The 18,644-nt window shown below is 43.5% G+C and overlaps 1 protein-coding gene across 1 annotated transcript; it reads right to left on the reverse strand.

The window, feature by feature from the left end:
* Window positions 1-9,132: 9,132 nt before the first annotated feature.
* Window positions 9,133-15,575, reverse strand: LOC118096599 (interferon-induced protein with tetratricopeptide repeats 5). Its single transcript, XM_035138572.2, has 2 exons — window positions 15,344-15,575; window positions 9,133-11,277 (listed from the first exon to the last, which is right to left on the reverse strand). The coding sequence occupies exons 1-2, from the start codon at window positions 15,346-15,348 to the stop codon at window positions 9,834-9,836; spliced, it is 1,449 nt and encodes a 482-aa protein (XP_034994463.2). The 5' UTR covers window positions 15,349-15,575; the 3' UTR covers window positions 9,133-9,833.
* Window positions 15,576-18,644: the final 3,069 nt, after the last annotated feature.

The raw sequence follows: 18,644 nt of genomic DNA on the forward strand, positions 1-18,644 counted from the left end.
GCAAGGCCAAGCGCGGCGGGGAACCAGGGAGCGCGGCGCGGTGGGCGGGAACGCCGAACTCGCGCTCCGCTGGGCTGGGCTCCGCCTCCGCCCACCAGCCCTGCTTCTAGGGAGGGGCACAGCCCGGCGGAGCGCGAGTTCGCCGTTCCCGCCCGCCGCGCTGCGCCCTCCCTCCAGCTCCCCGTCGCGCCCTCTGGCAAGGCCAAGCGCGGCGGGGAACCAGAGAGCGCGGCGCGGCGGGCAGGAACGCTGAACTCGCGCTCCGCTGGGCTGGGCTCCGCCTCCGCCCACCAGCCCTGCTGCTAGGGAGGGGCACAGCCCGGCGGAGCACGAGTTCGCCGTTCCCGCCCGCCGCGCTGCGCCCTCCCTCCAGCTCCCCGTCGCGCCCTCTGGCAAGGCCAAGCGCGGCGGGGAACCAGAGAGCGCGGCACGGCGGGCGGGAACGCTGAACTCGCGCTCCGCTGGGCTGGGCTCCGCCTCCGCCCACCAGCCCTGCTTCTAGGGAGGGGCACAGCCCGGCGGAGCGCGAGTTCGCTGTTCCCGCCCACTTTGTGGCCCCTCCCCTTCCGTGCCTTGGCCCCTCCCCTTGCCCCCCCCCTAGTTTTGATCCTGGGTACGCCCATGTTGGAGAGTGAAGTCAAATGGGCCTTTGAAAGCACTGCTAATAACAAGGCCAGTGGAAGTGATGATATTCCAGCTGAACTATTTAAAATTTTAAAAGATAATGCTGTTAAGGTGCTACACCCAATATGCCAGCAAGTTTGGAAAACTCAGCAATGGCCAGAGGATTGGAGAAGATCAGTCTACATCCCAATTCCAAAGAAGGGCAGTGCCAAAGAATGCTCCAACTACCGCACAATTGCACTCATTTCACACGCTAGCAAGGTTATGCTTAAAATTCTACAAGGCAGGCTTAGGCAGTATGTGGACCGAGAACTCCCAGAAGTGCAGGCTGGATTACTAATATGTATAAAGCTTTAAAGAAAAACAGGAGCCACCAAGTGGTAGAGGCTGGTAGTGTTTAATAGGACTCTACCAGTCTAGGCAGCACCATCTTAACCAGGTGCATTTCCTAACTTTCATCGGTTCTCTTGCTTGCTTATTTTCAGCTACACTAACTTCAAGATATTCCCTTGAGCCTCTGTTGAGGACCAGCATCTAAACCACTTTAAAGGTTTAATTCAAACTGTGTGGAGTCTTCTTGGGTTTACGAACTCAAATAGAATTGCTGAATTCTATATATACAGTACAGTAAAGAGACAAATTGCTTTGCCCTGGATTACTATTATTGCTGCCCTTTATTAACTAACTAACTAACTAACTAACTAACTAACTAACTAACTAACCAACCATTGGCTCCTATATTACTTCCAGTATTGCATTCCCAGCAATGTTATACTGAGTTTTGCAACTAGGATGGGACATACTGTAAAATATATGCCAACATTTCAGTGAGTCTCCCTGCCCCCGTAATGGTAGTTCTGTCCATGCCGTAACTATGCAGCAGTGCTCTGTGCCAGCTCACCTGTTTGTATTCTTTTGTCGGCAGCATTTTTTTGTCTTTTCAACAAACCCTTTGGGGAGTTTTAATTGGGTAATTAATTCATTTTGAATAAAATAAAATAAATATTTTAGGTTAAAATAAATATTTACCTATATGCATCAACAGCAGCCAGAACAATAATCACTAAAGCTTGGAAAGGACCCACTATTCCAACGAAGGGGGAATGGATAAGCTTTGTGAATATCTGGAACTGGCAAAATTAACAGACTTGATACGACACAAATTGAAAGACAAGATTAAAAACCAGTGGGAATGCCTAAATGAATATTTAAGGAAACCAGGATTGGGAAATAGAACATGGTTGTGCCTAGATTAACTGTACAGGACTTGAAAATGAGGAAAATATAGAGTTAAAATCTTTTTTGTTTACAATGATGTAATGAGTGGGAAAAGACAGTACGATGAAGTAATGAATTATTAAATATCTGTGTGGAAAGCGGCGGAAGTGCTGTAGGAAATAATGAGTATACGTTATGTTTGACTGTTGATTCAGTCTTTTTTTTCTAATTAATTATTTTTCAAACAGTTTTTTTCTTTTGTTCTTTACTTTATTCTTCTTTTTTATTTCTTTTTCTGTTTTTCTATTCTCCTTTTTTTCTTTTTTTCTCTCTGTCTTTTGCTGACTTCTTTCTGCAGCTGTCTTTCTGTGTTACAACTTTGATAGAGGAGATAATGAAATGATCCGATTTTGAATATCGTGTAATTTTTAATGTATGTATTTTTCTTGTGATACAAATTAAATCTTTAATAAAAATATTAATTTTTTTATAAAAAAAATTCATTTTGGAATTTTGGAAGTGCCCTGAATTTATCACTGTGTTTTTGAATTTTTGTTGGGCAACTTTTAATATGGAAGAAATCAAATTACAAAAGATGTGTTCCTAACTGGATTAAACCTTCATGCTCATTTATTGTAAAAAGATCACAGTTCTTTATTAATCCTCTTTGCATCTGTGCACCTTGACTGAAATACTTCCAAAACAAACAAAAAAGGCACCAGAGTTGATCTTACACCAGGTAAAGTTTGTTCTGTATTTCCCTTATTACCAGTTGTATCTTTCTACAAAAAGTGGTGCCGGAGCTCACCATGAACGAGGCCTCCCTTGTTCTCTTAGAATGACAATGGCGCCCACCTGAGAGGTGCCAGAACTGAGTCCCAGTGAGTTCCGGCTGAAAAAAAGCCCCACTTATTGCCTCTCTAACTGCATTCAATTGAATTATTACATTCTCTTTATTTCCCCATATCCATTCATTTAGGAATACCAGTGGAAGAAGATAAATAGGTACCACTCCGGTGGGAAGGTAAACGGCGTTTCCGTGTGCTGCTCTGGTTCACCAGAAGTGGCTTTGTCCTGGAAGCTGTACACCGGCTCCCTCGGCCAGTAAAGTGAGATGAACGCCGCAACCCCAGAGTCGTCCATGACTGGACCTAACAGTCAGGGGTCCCTTTACCTTTACCATTTTGGGATACTTAATCTTCTACCCTGTGAGACCTTGGCTACTTAACCTGGGATGTGGAGAGATTTCAGTCTGGGCCATATTGTGTTTGTAGAGGAGATCAGTGTGGGATGGTGTGGTCGCGGGTGTTTCTGGGTGTGAGTGGGCAAGGATGTTGCAGTAGGAGGCGCATGAGTTATTTCCGGGTGTGATCCACTGCACACCTAACCAGTGCATGGCACTGTCATATTCCATAACTAAAGGAATAGGCATTGCATATAACAGTCTGCAAACAGTACAGCCCTGGCAAACTTCAGAAATAGATCTCTGCCTGCCATGCCTTATTTTGCCAGCAGAGACTAACAAATTGCATTATGCATTTACAAATCTCAGTATTTTTTTTGGCTTCTTAGAATTCCCACGTGACAGCGGGTACTTTCTACTAATATCCATGCCTTTAAAAATGTGAACATAGTGGTGGCAAAAAACCCCCACAAAACCCTATGCATGCTTGCACTGCCTTGGAACATGCCAGAATGAATACATGTTTTTGCGCCACCATGTTGAGAAAGAGGATATGAAGCAGCGTCCTTAAACATATCAAAGAAGAAGAAGATAGGGAGGGAGTTGGCCAGGGTTTCAATTTCTGTTTGCTTTCTTGGAAGATGACATTCTTAGCACATGGTTTGAGGTTATTGGATCAGCAAGTACTTATGTGGCAATTTGGAGAACATAATTTGTTATTTCACATTTGATGTGGTAGGGTAGGGAGGTTCCTTCAGATGTGCTAGATATGGTAACACCGCGAGTATCGCAAACAAGCTCAGCATTTCCTCTTGCATGAGCATAGGTGGGGTTTTTGGATCTCTATCAAATCACTTAATAATAATAATAATAATAATAATAATAATAATAATAATAATAATAATCACCATCATTGTCAGAGGGTCGTCGTGGCTCTAGAGTAACTCCGCCTGAGTCCAGTTTGTCTTCAAAGACGTTTATTGTGCTATTTATTTACAGTGTAGAGACAGCTTAAAACATGACCTCTCATCCCGACTCAGAATCCGGCAATGGCGTACGTCTGTTCCTACGCCAGCAAAGTAGTCTGGGCACCCCAAAACGCTGCCCCCTTGACCTGTGTTGCGGCGCTCTCCTTACTTCTGGCGCTGAAAGGAGTGGTGCCCTTTCAGCTTCCTCCCTCAGCAGTCGGTGCCCTGGCTCTGCAGTATCCCCAAGCGTCTGCCTGCATCCCTCCGCCTCCGAGCTTTCCCATTGTTCCTCCCCGTGATTTCTCTCCTCCTCCGAGTCTCTCCCTCCCCTTCTGGCTGCTTCAGAACCGCTGGTGCTCTCTGTACTTGACGAGGTGGACATCAGGATGATGGGGGCTGGATCCCTGTAGGGAGTCACCCTTACATCCATCAATAGTGATCATCATCATCATCATCATTTATTTGTATCTCGCCCTCCCTGGACAAAACTGGGCTCATCAAATATATAACATTGGTATAAAATCAAACAACTGATGTGCTTAAAATATCCTAGCGAACTGCCAAAGTATTTCTTTCCATGACGTAGAAAATCAGGTACAGTAATAATAAGTGTGTTTGTATACAGTGGCAGCTGGTGCTCATTAGGGTCCATAGGGCAGAAGACAGGGAGAACCAACATTAAGAGGGGTCAGAGCCAATGACAGGCAGAGCAAGCTAGTGGTTCATTTTGTCCTCCTCTTCCTGCTGAGTTCTACAAGGGAAACATTGAGACTAATGAGACCCAAACCATAGAAATTCATTATGGTTTCAGACCAGGCTTAGATCTCGCTCTACAATTCTGTGAAATCTAAGCATCTCCCCAGGCAGTCTTGTTGTTGTTTAATCATCTTAGTCGTGTTCAACTCTCCATGACCCCATGAACCAGAGCATGCCTTGGAAACTCTCACTTTCTTCTCAAAGCTTCTTCTTTTTGTGTCCATTGAGTTTTCTTGGCAAAATACTGGAGTGGTTTGCCAGTTCCTTCTCCAGGTGGATCACATTTAGTCTAAACCAGGCTTCCTCAACCTCGGCCCTCCAGATGTTTTGAGACTACAATTCCCATCATCCCTGACCACTGGTCCTGCTAGCTAGGGATCATGGGAGTTGTAGGCCAAAAACATCTGGAGGGCCGAGGTTGAAGAAGCCTGGTTTAGACTAAATGTGATCCACCTGGAGAAGGAACTGGCAAACCAGGAAGGTTGAGGAAGCCTGGTCTAAACTCTCCACTATGACCTGTCCATCTTGGGTGGCCCTGCACGGCATAGCTCATAGCCCCTTCGCCATGACAAGGCAGTGATCCATGAAGGGCCCCAGACAGTTAGGCAACACTAAAAACATTGCATGTGCCAATTCACTTTTCTTGGGCCAAGATGGAAGCAGAAAGGTAGCCTTCTGCAAATTGGATCAGTTGACCCAAAGGTGCTCCCACAGTGGCATGACCAGGAATATAAAAGGAACCGTTCAAAGACTACCATGTTCAGTGGCTCTTCAATCGAGCAGAAAGCTGCTCCTTAAGGGCTTAAACTGAGAAGCCTCTACACCAAATGGAAAGGAGGCTTACTAGAGTTGACATTCACAGAAGCAAATGCTGGCAACTTTGCGTAAAGGTAAAGGGACCCCCGACCATTAGGTCCAGTTGTGACCGACTCTGGGGTTGCACGCTCATCTCACATTATTGGCAGAGGGAGCCAGTGTACAGCTTCCAGGTCATGTGGCCAGCATGACAAAGCTGCTTCTGGCAAACCAGAGCAGCACACGGAAACGCCGTTTACCTTCCTGCCATAGCGGTACCTACTTATCTACTTGCACTTTGATGTGCTTTCGAACTGCTAGGTTGGCAGGAGCAGGGACCGAGCAACCCTGTCGCGGGGATTCGAACTGCCGACCTTCTGAAAATTATTACCATAAATGGCCTCAAAAGTTTTGCTTTTTAATATATCTTTTTAGCAGCACCTCCTCCTGTGCCCAGCCACATAAAAGGAGCTGTGAGCTCAAATCCAATTTGCACCCCAAGTACAGTAGATTTGCCTGGGGGCAGGGATTAAATTTGCATCTTGCAAATCCGTAACATTCTTTGGTTTCAAATAAACAAAAGGTGCCTTTTCCAAGCCACTCTCTTGAGAACTGGGCAGTTGGAAGGGACCCCCAAGGGTCCTCTAGACCAACCCCCTCCAGTGCAGGAATCACAGCACAAGCATCTCTCACAAAACAAGTTTGTTCCATCTTCCCTGTGAACAACCCTTCAGATACAACAGAACCATTCACAGAGTTGGAAGGGAACCACCAGGGTCATCTAGTCCAACCCCTTGCATTGCAGGAATCTTTTGCCCAACATGGGGCTTGAAACCACACCCCTGAGATTAAGAGTCTCATGCTTTACTGACTGAGGTTTGTTTATGTTTCCTGTTTTCTTTTCCCAAGCAGAGATAAAGTGTAAGCGTGGTGTCAGCTACCTAAAAAAAGTCAACAACTCTGGGGAACCTTGGGGTTCCCCCCCTATAAAAGGTCGACAACTATGGGAAAGGGATCTTTGCACCACGGCGCCGGATATGCTTAAGACGGCCCTGTTCCCCCTAGTGCTTCATTTTAATTTATTTTTGACATCTAAGCAAATATCTACATCCCCACCCCTCTTCTTTCTATTCTGCTGCATTGGTGGTTGTGTTTCAATTTTTGTTTTCCCTCCCGTTTTCCCTTATTTATAATAAAATTTTGGTTTCATTTGCCTTTTCCGTGCTGAAATGTTACAACCTAGCGACCATGGCTTGCCCCCCCCCCCTAGTTTTGATCCTGGGTACGCCCCTGGTGGGGGCAATGTTCTGGTGCCCTGTGTACACAAGTGACAATCACATAAATTGGGTGCACCCTCTAAACACCCTTTAATTGCCCTCTCTGCCACTCTCTTCCCAATCCAGATTAAAAATACTGTATGAAAAATGCAACTTCAACTGGAATTCAAGCTCTGGGGTTGGCAGGAGGCTGGAAAAGTGGTGGCGGTGGCAGCTACTGTACACACCAGCAGTTAGGTTGGGAGGCTGAGCAGCCTAACCAAGTCCTATGCCTCCAGTCTCTTCTCTGCCCTCACCAAAGTCCTCTTCGGGTTCCGGGGAAGGGTGTTCTCACAAGCCACAAGGACTCTCCAGTTCTCTCCCTCCATTTCCAAGTATGAATTAAATAAATTATTTCCCGGCATTGTGTCTACACGGTCACGTGTGAGCCAATTGTGTGGATGCCTGTATGTTATTACCCCTAGAATAGGTTTTCAAAACAACAGGTCTGTGAGCCCTGTGCTGGTGACTTTGGACGAGCAGCCTACTTTTCAAAGGAGTTACACATGACGCAGGTAAGTTTTTGGAAGTATCTAGACAGAAAAGCAACTACTCACCCTAGCCTCCACAGCAGAAGGCACACACAGCCTTCTGGAATGACTGCTTGAAGAAACCCTAGCCCAGTTGAATGTGGGTGTGTATACGTATGTATATTTTTAACCAAGGAGGCTACCTAAACCGAAACTACTCACACTGTGTCCACATTGCAAAGCGTGGTTTCTCATATTTAATTAACCTTATTGGTGTGTGTGTGTGTGTGTGTGTGTGTGTGTGTGTGTGTGAAAATTTAGAGCCTTTTGTGGCCTCCTGTGTTTTGCAAAGTTGCTTAAGGAAACAAGTAGGTAGCCGTGTTGGCCTGCCGTAGTCAAAAAAAAAAAAAACACCTTCCAGTAGCACCTTAGAGACCAACTATGTTTGTTATTGGTATGAGCTTTCGTGTGCACGCACACTTCTTCAGATATCTGGTATCTGAAAAGATAGGAAAAGCAAAGGAGCCTCACCACAGACTGTGGTGTGAAAGGCCATTCGTTGGCCATTGCTGCAGGACACGGCCAGCCGAAAACCTTCTGGTAGCTGAGGTGAACCACAAAACGGCACCCACTCCTCCTCACCAGGGAAGGTGGTGTGAGTTAGAGATCGACATCAGGAACAGGAGATGAAGATCTCTATCGGGATCTGCTGCCCTGTGGATCCTGTCGCACCTTAGTTGACATCATGGTTTGCCGACCCTGCTATTTATTTATTTATTCGTTAATTATTGAGACCTTTTTATTGCAATGCAAATGCAAGCCCAGTGCAAATACATCTCTGTAGGTACTGTGCCACCGCGAAGGCTGAATATGTGGCTGCAAGAGCTGCAGCCTATAGATGGACATGCAACAAACCTAGACATGCAACAAATAGATGGACATGCAACAAACCTGTTTTTGCTGCCTTCCTGCTACAACCTAAAATATGGCTGGTGTTCCAAGTTCAGCTTGGGGGGCCCATGAGTTGTTGAAAACTGCACACCATCACTGGATCACAGGGCAGCTGCCTTAGACTGAGTATCCCTCAGGTGGGCGCCATTGCCATTAAAAATAAGAGAACAAGGGAGGTGTTCATGGTGAGTTCCGGCACCTCTTTTTCTAGAGAAATAGCGCTGGCTCTTCCCCATCTTTATCTTCCTGGGCAGGCTACCTGTGGAAGCAGAGCTAGGAATCTTAATATTTCCGATGTGGAATGTTTGGCTTATATGCCAAAACAGCACTATCCACACATACCAGGAAAGTATCAGCAGACTTTTGGTAAACCCGGTTTCTTTAAAAACCTTAAGGCAGCGTCATGGAGAAGATCAAGCACATTTGTTGATAGGAAATCTTGAGAAGTGAACCATTTGAAAAAGGACCTCTACACAGTGTTAAAAACACTGCATTTAAATTAGCTGTTAAGTACAGTGGTACCTCGCAAGACGAATGCCCTGCAAGATGAATTTTTCGCAAGACGAATGCGTCTTGCGATCTGATGGTGACTTGCAACACGAACTCGTTTTGTGAAAAATTCGTCTTGCGAATCGCGGTTTCCCATAGGAATGCATTGAAATTTAATTAATGTGTTCCTATGGGCAAAAAAAAGAAAAAAAGAAATTTCAATGCATTCCTATGGGAAACCGTGATTCGCAAGACGAATTTTTCACAAAACGAATTGACTCGCGGAACAAATTAAATTTGTCTTGCAAGGCACCACTGTATAGGTCTGAAATTACCTGCATAAATATTTCTCAGACAGTGACTAGTTTAATACCTTTAATTGTTACAGTTCACAACAGCAGTTCAAATATGCTATTAAATATAAGCAACATTGAATTCCTGATAATTAAGCACTTATTTAAAAATGAGTGGACTCTCCTTCATTTGAGGATTTCGTGCAGAGGCTGGATGGCCATCTGCCATGGATGCTTTAATTGACATTCCTGCGTTGCAGGGGGTTGGACTAGATGTCCCTTGGAGTCCCTTCCAACTCTAAAATTATAAGATTCTATGATCCACAGATTAGAATGACAAATGGTTATTATTGCATGCTGCTGCCAAATATAATCTGGTCACTTTCTTTGCAATAATTTGAGCTATGCAAATCTGTTTGAAGCAAAGTTAATGCACTTAAACCGGTACAGTTAAAATACAACCATTGATCCCCTGATACTAATTTCCACATATCCCATTTCTAAACAGGCCTGTACATTTCGAAAAATCTGACACAGCAATCTCTTAAGGCATATATGTGTGTGACAATGTATGGTAGTCACAGCAATAACACAGCAATGTATGGTAGTCACAGCAATAACATTAAAACTATTAGAAAGCTATCTTCCTCAGCTAAACTACTTAAAAGAAAACTCATAAGGAGCTACTGCCAAACAAGAAGTTTGTGACTAGTGTTGTTTTTTTACATTAACTGATAGGGAAAAATGAAGAACATACAATCGCATGCATGTTAGTTTTGTAAGGAAAGTCTTAAGTCTAAAAGAGCACTGAAATATTCTTCATTATCAGGATCCAATTTTAAGGCTCGTTCATAGCACTGAATTGCCTGCTGCGTTTCTCCATCAAGCTGGTGAATGAATCCATGGATGCCAAAACTCTTAGCATCTGCTGAATCTATCTTGATTCTTTTTTCTATTAATTTCTTCAGGTTATATTTGCATTTATTTCTCTCAAATGATTCAATTTCAATCTTCAGCCCAGCCAGATAATGTTCAACAGCCCCAGATTCTGATTTTTTGTGGTATTCCAGAAAGCGCCCATAATTGAAGTGGAGCTGCTGTTTCTCTGCACAAGTAAGTTTCCTCATTGCAAACACTTCCTGGAATGTCTCTTCTGCTTTCTGGAGCTCTTTCCCTTCTGCATACATGTTTGCAAGATCCACATGAGCGTAGACAAATTTGGTTTTGCGCTCCACCACTTCTTTGAAATGACAGATGCACAGTCTGATCAGTTCTGCCATCTTTCTTCTGTCTTTATATGGATCTTTTGATGATTTGATTTTAAAATACTGTGTTCTGTAGCAAATCCCCATCTGGTGATGTAGGAAGCCTGAGTTTGGTGTCAAGCTCAACGCCTCCTTCAAAAGCTCCAGGGATCTTTCCACATCACCTTTTTTCCTGTAAAATTTGGCAGCGTACCTCAGCACATAAGGGATGCCAGGGAATTTGCCTAGCGATTCTTCCATGAGCTCTTTTCCTTCTTCCACTTTATTAGTTTCCTGCAGCTTCAATGCAAGGATAGGCAGGAGAAAGGCATTATCTGGATTCAGCTTTGCTGCCTTCTTCAAGGGTTCCAGAGATGACCCTTCTGCTGCAGATTTTTTCCCATAAGAATCTTCCAGGCGATATACTGTGATTGCATAGCCAGCATTATATTCTGGGTTTTCAGGTTCTTTTCCTAGTGCCTTTAAAAAGCTCTCCTTGGCTTTTTCATAATACTTTCCCCCAAATTTGAGGAGTGCCCATCCCTTTTCACCATCGATATGTGGGATTTTCATTCTATAAGGAGAGGCACTTCCATGTTTCTCACAGGTTGTTTCCACCTTCTTTATGTAGCTTTGTACTTCTGCAAGTTTGTCCATGCGGTAATACACCCAAGCAAAGTTGCCCCATGTTATAAGGCTTGCCTTTTCGACTTCTTCTGGGTACTCCGTTTTTACACTCTCTTCAGCCTTCTGCAGATTTTCCAGAGCCTCTTCCTCCTTGCCATTCAAGTACTTCACGTAGGCCAGCAGGTTATAATTTCGGACTTTGGATTTGGTCTGTAAAAACTTGATTTGTTCACCAATTCTTTCCTCTAATTCGTCAAGATCAATGTCCTCCTTCAGCAACATCCAAGTAAAATGGCATTCAAGTTGCAAGAGGGTCCGTTTTAAAGATTCCTTGGAAATGTCACTACAGACCATGAGGGAAGAGAAAAAAAGACAGTCACATTTATATGCTGAAAACAACCATAGATCCAAGCATATCCCCATTTGTCATGGGAGACCTTTCAGAACTGACTAGATTTCATTTCTTTGCCACATATGCATGCAGTACTTCAAATGGGAGAACTGTGAAGTTTCACGATGCTGCTGATTGAAGTCTGACCTGAAAGCTATCATCTGTAGCTGTTACACATGCATCTGAAGAAGTGTGCATGCACACGAAAGCTCATACCAAAATAAAAACTTAGTTGGTCTTTAAGGTGCTACTGAAGGAATTTTTTTTATTTTACTTCGACCCAGACCAACACGGCTACCTACCTGTAACACATGTAATAAATCACCTTTCCCACACACTGAGGGTCTTTTTAAAGTTTTTTTATATATATAAAAAGCAATATATTTTTATTAAAGATTTTTTGGTTTACAAAAGTATTTGCAATGTCTCTTTTTTCAAGATACATTTTCTACAGATCAGTTTCATTTGTTCAGACATTAGTGTTACATTAGGAAGAAAGGGGGGAAAGCGGTGGTGAGTGGGGATGGGGTCAGGTGGCAATGCTTCTATTCTACTTAGTGTATGTGTGGGGTTTTGTGTCAGCGTCGTTTGTTCAGGTTCTCTTTACTATTCACTTATTTGGTGTTTCTTTGGTGGTGAGAGAGGTTGGGGTTGGCCTAGAGCAGGCATCCCCAAACTCCGGCCCTCCAGATGTTTTGGACTACAATTCCCATCATCCCTGACTACTGGTCCTCTTAGCTAGTGTTATAAGAATTTTAAGGTCATATATATATATAATAATTGTTCATAAAACATGTACATGAATGTACAGAAACATGTCTGAAGCAGCACAGGAAGATAGGCCTGACTGACACCATTTTGACTCTCTCTGACCAGGTGTTCCTCTGCAAGGAAGAAGTGGGGTGGGGGGAACCTTCTCATTGTCTCAGGAATTAAAGTGATAATCCCTGGCATCCTGATACCTGAGTGCCAGACAAAAGGGTGTGATTAACTTGGCTGGGAAACAGGGAAATGTAAAATATCTCTCAATTTTGTTGATTAGGTTTTGGGGGCAGGGGGCAGGGTCCAGGATGCTCATATTACTGCCACCAGACCTCCCCTTTCATGATGTACCTATGATGAATCTAGGGAGGGGGGGTCTTGGGCTACACCCCTTCTGTGACATATGGATGATGCTTCTGGGGGGGTGGGCTGAAACCAATTTCAAATTTCTTTTTAAGGGCAAGACATCTTTGTTTGGGGCCTTCCTTGTTCTCCTGCGTGAGAGGAAGGACCCTGTTGCAACAGCGAAAATAAAAGTGCCTTGCTTCGTACGTCCTGGTTTGGTCTCTGTTATTTGGTAGGCAGGAGACGCTTAAATTCGTCTGTTTGCCTGGATCCTTGGGCTCTCCCTGGGCAGGATCCATTTCTCTGGGTTCATAGGAACCAGCTTAAATTTTACTTCACTAGGGATCATGGGAGTTGTAGGCCAAAACATCTGGGGGGCCGCAGTTTGGGGATGCCTGGTCTAGATTGTGGTTGTTTGTTAGTGATTGGCTGTGGTGAACTTTATTTTCGTGTGAGAGTGGGGTGGGTGGATGTTTTTGGATCAGGTTAGCCAGATTGATTAAAAAACTGTTGGCGGGTTCTTCTTGTTGTCTTTTTGGGATGTGTATAAAAGGATAACCATACAGGGGTGAAGGCGTCTTCTTCTATTTGTCCCCTTGTCAGTTTCAGTTTGTTGGTTATGGTAGTTTTTCTAATAAGGCTGTTTCCCCTACTATTCAATACCATTAGTCTAGGCTTGCTCCTGACAGGTCTTTTTAAAGTTGAGTGTCAAGTGTGTTCAAAGAAAAAGGCTGTTTTAAGGATTAATAACATGGAACAACTCCGATTAATCCTTTAGATCAGTTTTCCCAATTTGTGGTCTATGTAATCCACCCAGGGGGTCTGTGGCATCATTCACATAAGGAAAACTACCATCGTAGGGGGTCTGTGGCTTAGCTTCTGGGAAAAATAAGGGGTCTGCATTACGTAGCCAATTGGGAACCACTGCTTTAGATTATTTTCTTATTTTAGATTAAAAAGGGAAATTACAATACAGCATTATTATTATTTTTAAAACAGACTGTATTACTAACAAGAATTTGTAGGACTGAATTTAACCATTCAAGCTACAGTTCTAAAGCGAACAAAGATAAAAAAATGTTGGTGTGGTTTATTTGATAAGGGATTGGGAGGAGAATTTTAGCAAAAGGAGGTGTGACCAATCTGGAGAAAGAGATAAACATGAACAGCCTTCAGTGAATTATAGCTCAGTTGGTAGAACCTTGATAGTCTTAATCTTAGGGTCGTGGGTTCAGGCCCCCATTGGGCAAGATCCCTGCATTGAAGGGGTCGGACTGCACGATCCTTGTGGTCTCTTCCAACTCCACAATTCTATGAATGAGTTTAGGAGGGCATTTGCAAATACTGGGAGGAAGGTCAGTCTAGAATTCCCAGCTCCTCTGTGTGAAGCATCAGTTTATATGGGTTCAAGTTTATTTTATTATTTAACAAAATGTATATACACGGGTGGCGCTGTGGGTTAAACCACTGAGCCTAGGGCTTGCCGATCAGAAGGTCGGCGGTTCGAATCCCCGCAACGGGCTGAGCTCCCGTTGCTTGGTCCCAACTGCTGCCAACCTAGCTTAGTCATGCTGGCCACATGACCCGGAAGCTGTACGCCGGCTCCCTCCGCCAATAATGTGAGATGAGCGTGCAACCCCAGAGTCGGTCATGACTGGACCTAATGGTCAGGGGTCCCTATACTGTATACCTCTTACTGGGGGGGGGAGCCCTCTAAGCTGTTTAGAACAGAAATAATAATATCAATTTAAAACAAACAAACTACCAGTACCTAAAAAATGTAAAATATGACTAAACTCAATAATTTAAAACAAACAAATGAAATGCTTAGATTACAAGCCTGGTAGGCTTGCTGAAACAAAAGAAAAGGCTTTAGTAGGCACTGAAAACAATACAGCAAAGTTGAGGCTTAGTGATGAAATGAATATGTAAAACCACATATTTGTGCCTCAGTCAGGATCGATGAGGCTAAGTGATAGACTGGAAGTAAATTGGTTGAAGATCTTATCTCCTCTTGGTTTAACAAAAAGGAGGTAAAGATTAACATGCAACTGAAGGCAACCCCCGCTGCTCACTTCTTTGCCAGGAGCCTGAGGCATTTAGCCAGTGATATTTAGGTAAGAGAACAGGAAGTCAGGGTATTAGTTTGGAGAAAATAGGTGTACCAGAAGGGTTACCTTGAAAGCATTTCAGAGAACATGCTCTACTTGGCTCTGGCAATGGCTTATGTCTTTTGTTTCATGCAAATATACCGTAGTAGCATCCTGATATAATTTGAATTAAATCCACTGATGGGGTAGCCAACATGGTGCCTTCCAAATGGTACTTGGGGTACAATTCCCATCAGCCCTAGTGCCAGAATGGCCAATGGCCATGGATGATAGGAACAGCTGTTCAAAACATCTGGGTTGCACCAGGCTGACAAACCCTTTTGTCATCTGTCCTCCCCTCCAAAACTTGGAAGAACAGAGCAATTCCTTTCTTCTCTCACCAAGTAGATAGGAGAAGTAAACGTGCAAGAAACTGACACATAATCTAACTTGCTTCTGGTTTTATTCACCTAATCATATAGGCCAATTTGGGCCAAATTCAAGTCGAGGGCAAATTGTTTGCTTTTCTTTTAAACTGAGCTACCAGAAACTAGCTTGTACTGGAAATAAGCCATCCATACCATAACTGTTTTTATCCACCCTTAGCTTTCAAATTAACAGTTACATTATTGGAAGCACAATTCTATGTTTACTCAATAGAGCTAACTTTCTTTTAAAAAGTGTGTTTAGTTTTGTTGCTTTAGGCAGCAATCCTATGTAGTCGGGAGTAAACACCACTGAACTCAGTGGATCTAAAACCATTTTAAGATGACAGAGCTAGCAGCCTAGAAAATCGAGAAACTCAGTCATTTGTTACTCACCCCATGCTTTCCAGATCTGTTATCAATTATAAAATATACTCGGTCTTTCTTTCTCTCTCTCTCTCTTTTTGGCCCTGGAGGGGACTGGAGGTAGCCTTTCGTTAAAGATGGGCAAATCTTACTCTTGTTACTGATGTTTCCTTTTTATAGCCCTCTGCAGCGCTGACAAACTTTTGCTCTCTGCTTGCAAAAAACGAAAGTGGAAAGTGAAACTTAGCTGCTGAAGATCTAGGAAACAGAAACTTAGAAAAACAAAAAAGAGGGTATGATAGAATGGGATCGGTTTCCTTTTCCTCTGATCCCATAACGCTGTTTACACTGGACTACAGCAGTGACGATTTTTTTTGTCTGAATACTGTGCCCATGAGTGGTGGGGTGGGGTTCTGGGGTGTTTGAAATTAGAAGCTGTGTGACGTATTTACATTAGGGTGATGACTTTTTTACAACCTCATTTCCCTGTATCATAATTCGATGAGCTTTCATTAAAGATTAGATAAAATCTTACTTTCAAAGAGATTTGATAAAAAAACCTCACGCACAAAATGATTTTAAATTTTTTATTTATCAGTTTTTTGACCATTTTTGAAGTCACTGTAAGCAGATATAAAATTGAACCCAAGCTTTAGAGTCGCATATATACAACATTATATAGGGTCATCAAACACACAAGGAAGCTTTTTTTTAGCTGCAGTAACAGTATAGACGCCGCTAGAGGACGATGTTTTGCTACCTCTCCTGTAGGTTCTTTTCCCAGCATGTCCAGCAGGGTCTGCTGGCTGAGTTTTGAGGTCCCAAAAAGGGGCTTTTACCTTGTGCAGGTGTGACATTTGTATACCCAATGTTGCTAAGAACACTCCCCATTGTGGAATGTGGTGTTGTGTCCAAATTTGATAAGAAATATATATAGAATTGTTAATACAATTTTATGAAATGGTAAAACGGCATACAAAAAAATTTAAAAACGGTTTGTGTGTAACCTTTTTAAACATTTCAATGGAATATTCCTCATTTTAGTCACTCATAGGCACAAGTTCATCCGTTTGTGCTACAGGAAATAATTTTTGAGGGGAAAAAAATGAAAAAGTCCTCACCCTAATTTACATATTAAGAAATCTGCCAAATCACCAAAAAAGGGGAGGGAAGCAGCATTAGAATTGACTTGATGGATCAGACTGAAGATCTGCCTTATTTTTCCTGGCAATTTTTCCTAACCTGCTGAAATTCCCTCTTCTGCAGAGTCTGTTAAAGGTGCTAGAGCTCTGTCCACTCTTTGACTTGGACCTGGAGTTGCTGTACAAGAAAGGGGAAGGATGCAATTTATATCACACAACTAGGGAGCAACAGCTGAATCTTATTTGTGCTGAAAAATAAGTGAGTCCCATAATAGGTGTATATAGCCTAAGATACCCTGAGTACAGAGGGACATGTTGCAGATTTTCAGCCTAAGATACACTGAGTACGAAGGGACATGTTTCTGTGTAAGGATTACACTGCAGAACTGATTTTCCAACCCTGTTTATTACACCTCATTTACTTTTTTTAAAAAGAAACAAAAAAAATTAAAAATGATTTTGGAGGAGGGTTCCCCCCCCAATATTGTCCACCAACTCCTCATCTTCTTTCCCACCCTTCCAAGGCAGCAAACCAATCAACAATAAGAACACATCTTTAAAAGCACACAAAAGCTCTTTAAAACATTTTGAAAATGGTTAAAACATTTTCTCAACCAGGAATTTCAGGGTTGCCAGGACCTCCGGCAACTTCCAGCCATCAAATGTGTGTGTCAGAGAGAGACACCTCACCAGAGATTGCCTTTCACAGATGGGAAACTGCCACTGAAGATTCCCTGTAACAGGCCAATGGCAAACATGCAGCACCCACTGGGAGCACCACCCAGGCCTCACATGCCAATTGTAGGGTCCAAATGGGTTAATATTGGGGGAGATGCTCTTTAGGTACTTGTGTCCCAAACCATCCGGACTTTATATGTTAGTACTAGTAGCTTGAATTGGGGCTGGTAGCTCACTGCCAACCAATAACACATGGGACGGATCTATACACAGGAAAAGAAATGCTTTAAATAAGTCAGAAATTAGATTGTTATAACAAAATAATAATAAAAAACCCTATGGAAAAATGGGTACAGTATTAAAATTTCCTGCTCTCTGGCACCATCTGGTGTTGCATGTTTGCAGCACATTCAAATCGTTTCTTTACTAATGTAGGTGAGTCCATGGTCCCATCAGGCTGACTCACCAGCCTGGCAGCTACTTTCTGCACTAGCTGCAGACTCTGTACCTTCTTCAAGTGCAGCCCCACATATAGCACATAACAATACGTAGTCCAGACTAGGGACAGGGTTCACTAGAGCAAGTAACATCTATAGCTGTTGAGTCAGCCTAATCCGTGCATTAGCACTTGAGAAATGTGTACCTTGGATCTCAAACAACTTGCGAGTCAAACATTTTGGGTCCCAAACGCCGCAAACCCAGAAGCACTGGCAGAGGAAGAGGAGTGCGGGGGGGCCGCACTGCCCCAAGCAGCGCGATCCCGGTAGGGTGCCATTGCGGCTGCCCCCCGCCCGCGGTGTGCCCCGCCCCCGGGACGTGTGCCAACCCCACCCCCGCCTGCTCTCCCCCCCCCCCCCGGTGCCAGAGCATGAAGCTCCGCCACTGCCCGGAAGTGATTGTTCTGGTTTGTGAATGTCTGTCACAACTTCCACGGCTTCTGCAGCTTCCAATCGGAAGCTGCATCTTGGTTTCTGAACTGTTTTGGAAGTTGAACGTGGGGGGAGGTGAGGTAAAAGGACCTTAAGGAAATCTACAACCCCCTGAGTCACCTCCTCGGCTGTTGGTTTGTGGGGTGGTTATACAGCAACGAACACTTCTGTTCTGATGTTGATCCCCTTTCCACTTTTATTCTAAATACAAAGTACCAAAGAGACGCCACAGCCTGGAGCGTCACCGCACTGCGTCCAGTAACAAGGACAAGTATAGAGATAGGGAAAAGACAGAAATCCCATAGATTATGATCCCCTTTGACATTTCCACATCCCAGGGTGGAAATGAGAACTGCCTATATAAAACAATAAAGAAACCCGGGATTTTAGTGTACTTGAGAAGGAGGAGTCCACTCAGAAAGATGTAGCAGCATATACAGTAGTTCTTGCTTTAAGTTAGGACTTATTTTGTGAGAAAAACGTGATTGCTGTCAGGGGAGTTTGTATAAACTACAGACCACTATCCCCATGATACAGATCAGGAGTGAAATTGCTGTAATTTCCCTACCTCCTTAAGCTGCT

This window comes from Zootoca vivipara, chromosome 5, assembly GCF_963506605.1.
Source record: "Zootoca vivipara chromosome 5, rZooViv1.1, whole genome shotgun sequence".
NCBI classification, from domain to species: Eukaryota; Metazoa; Chordata; class Lepidosauria; order Squamata; family Lacertidae; genus Zootoca; species Zootoca vivipara.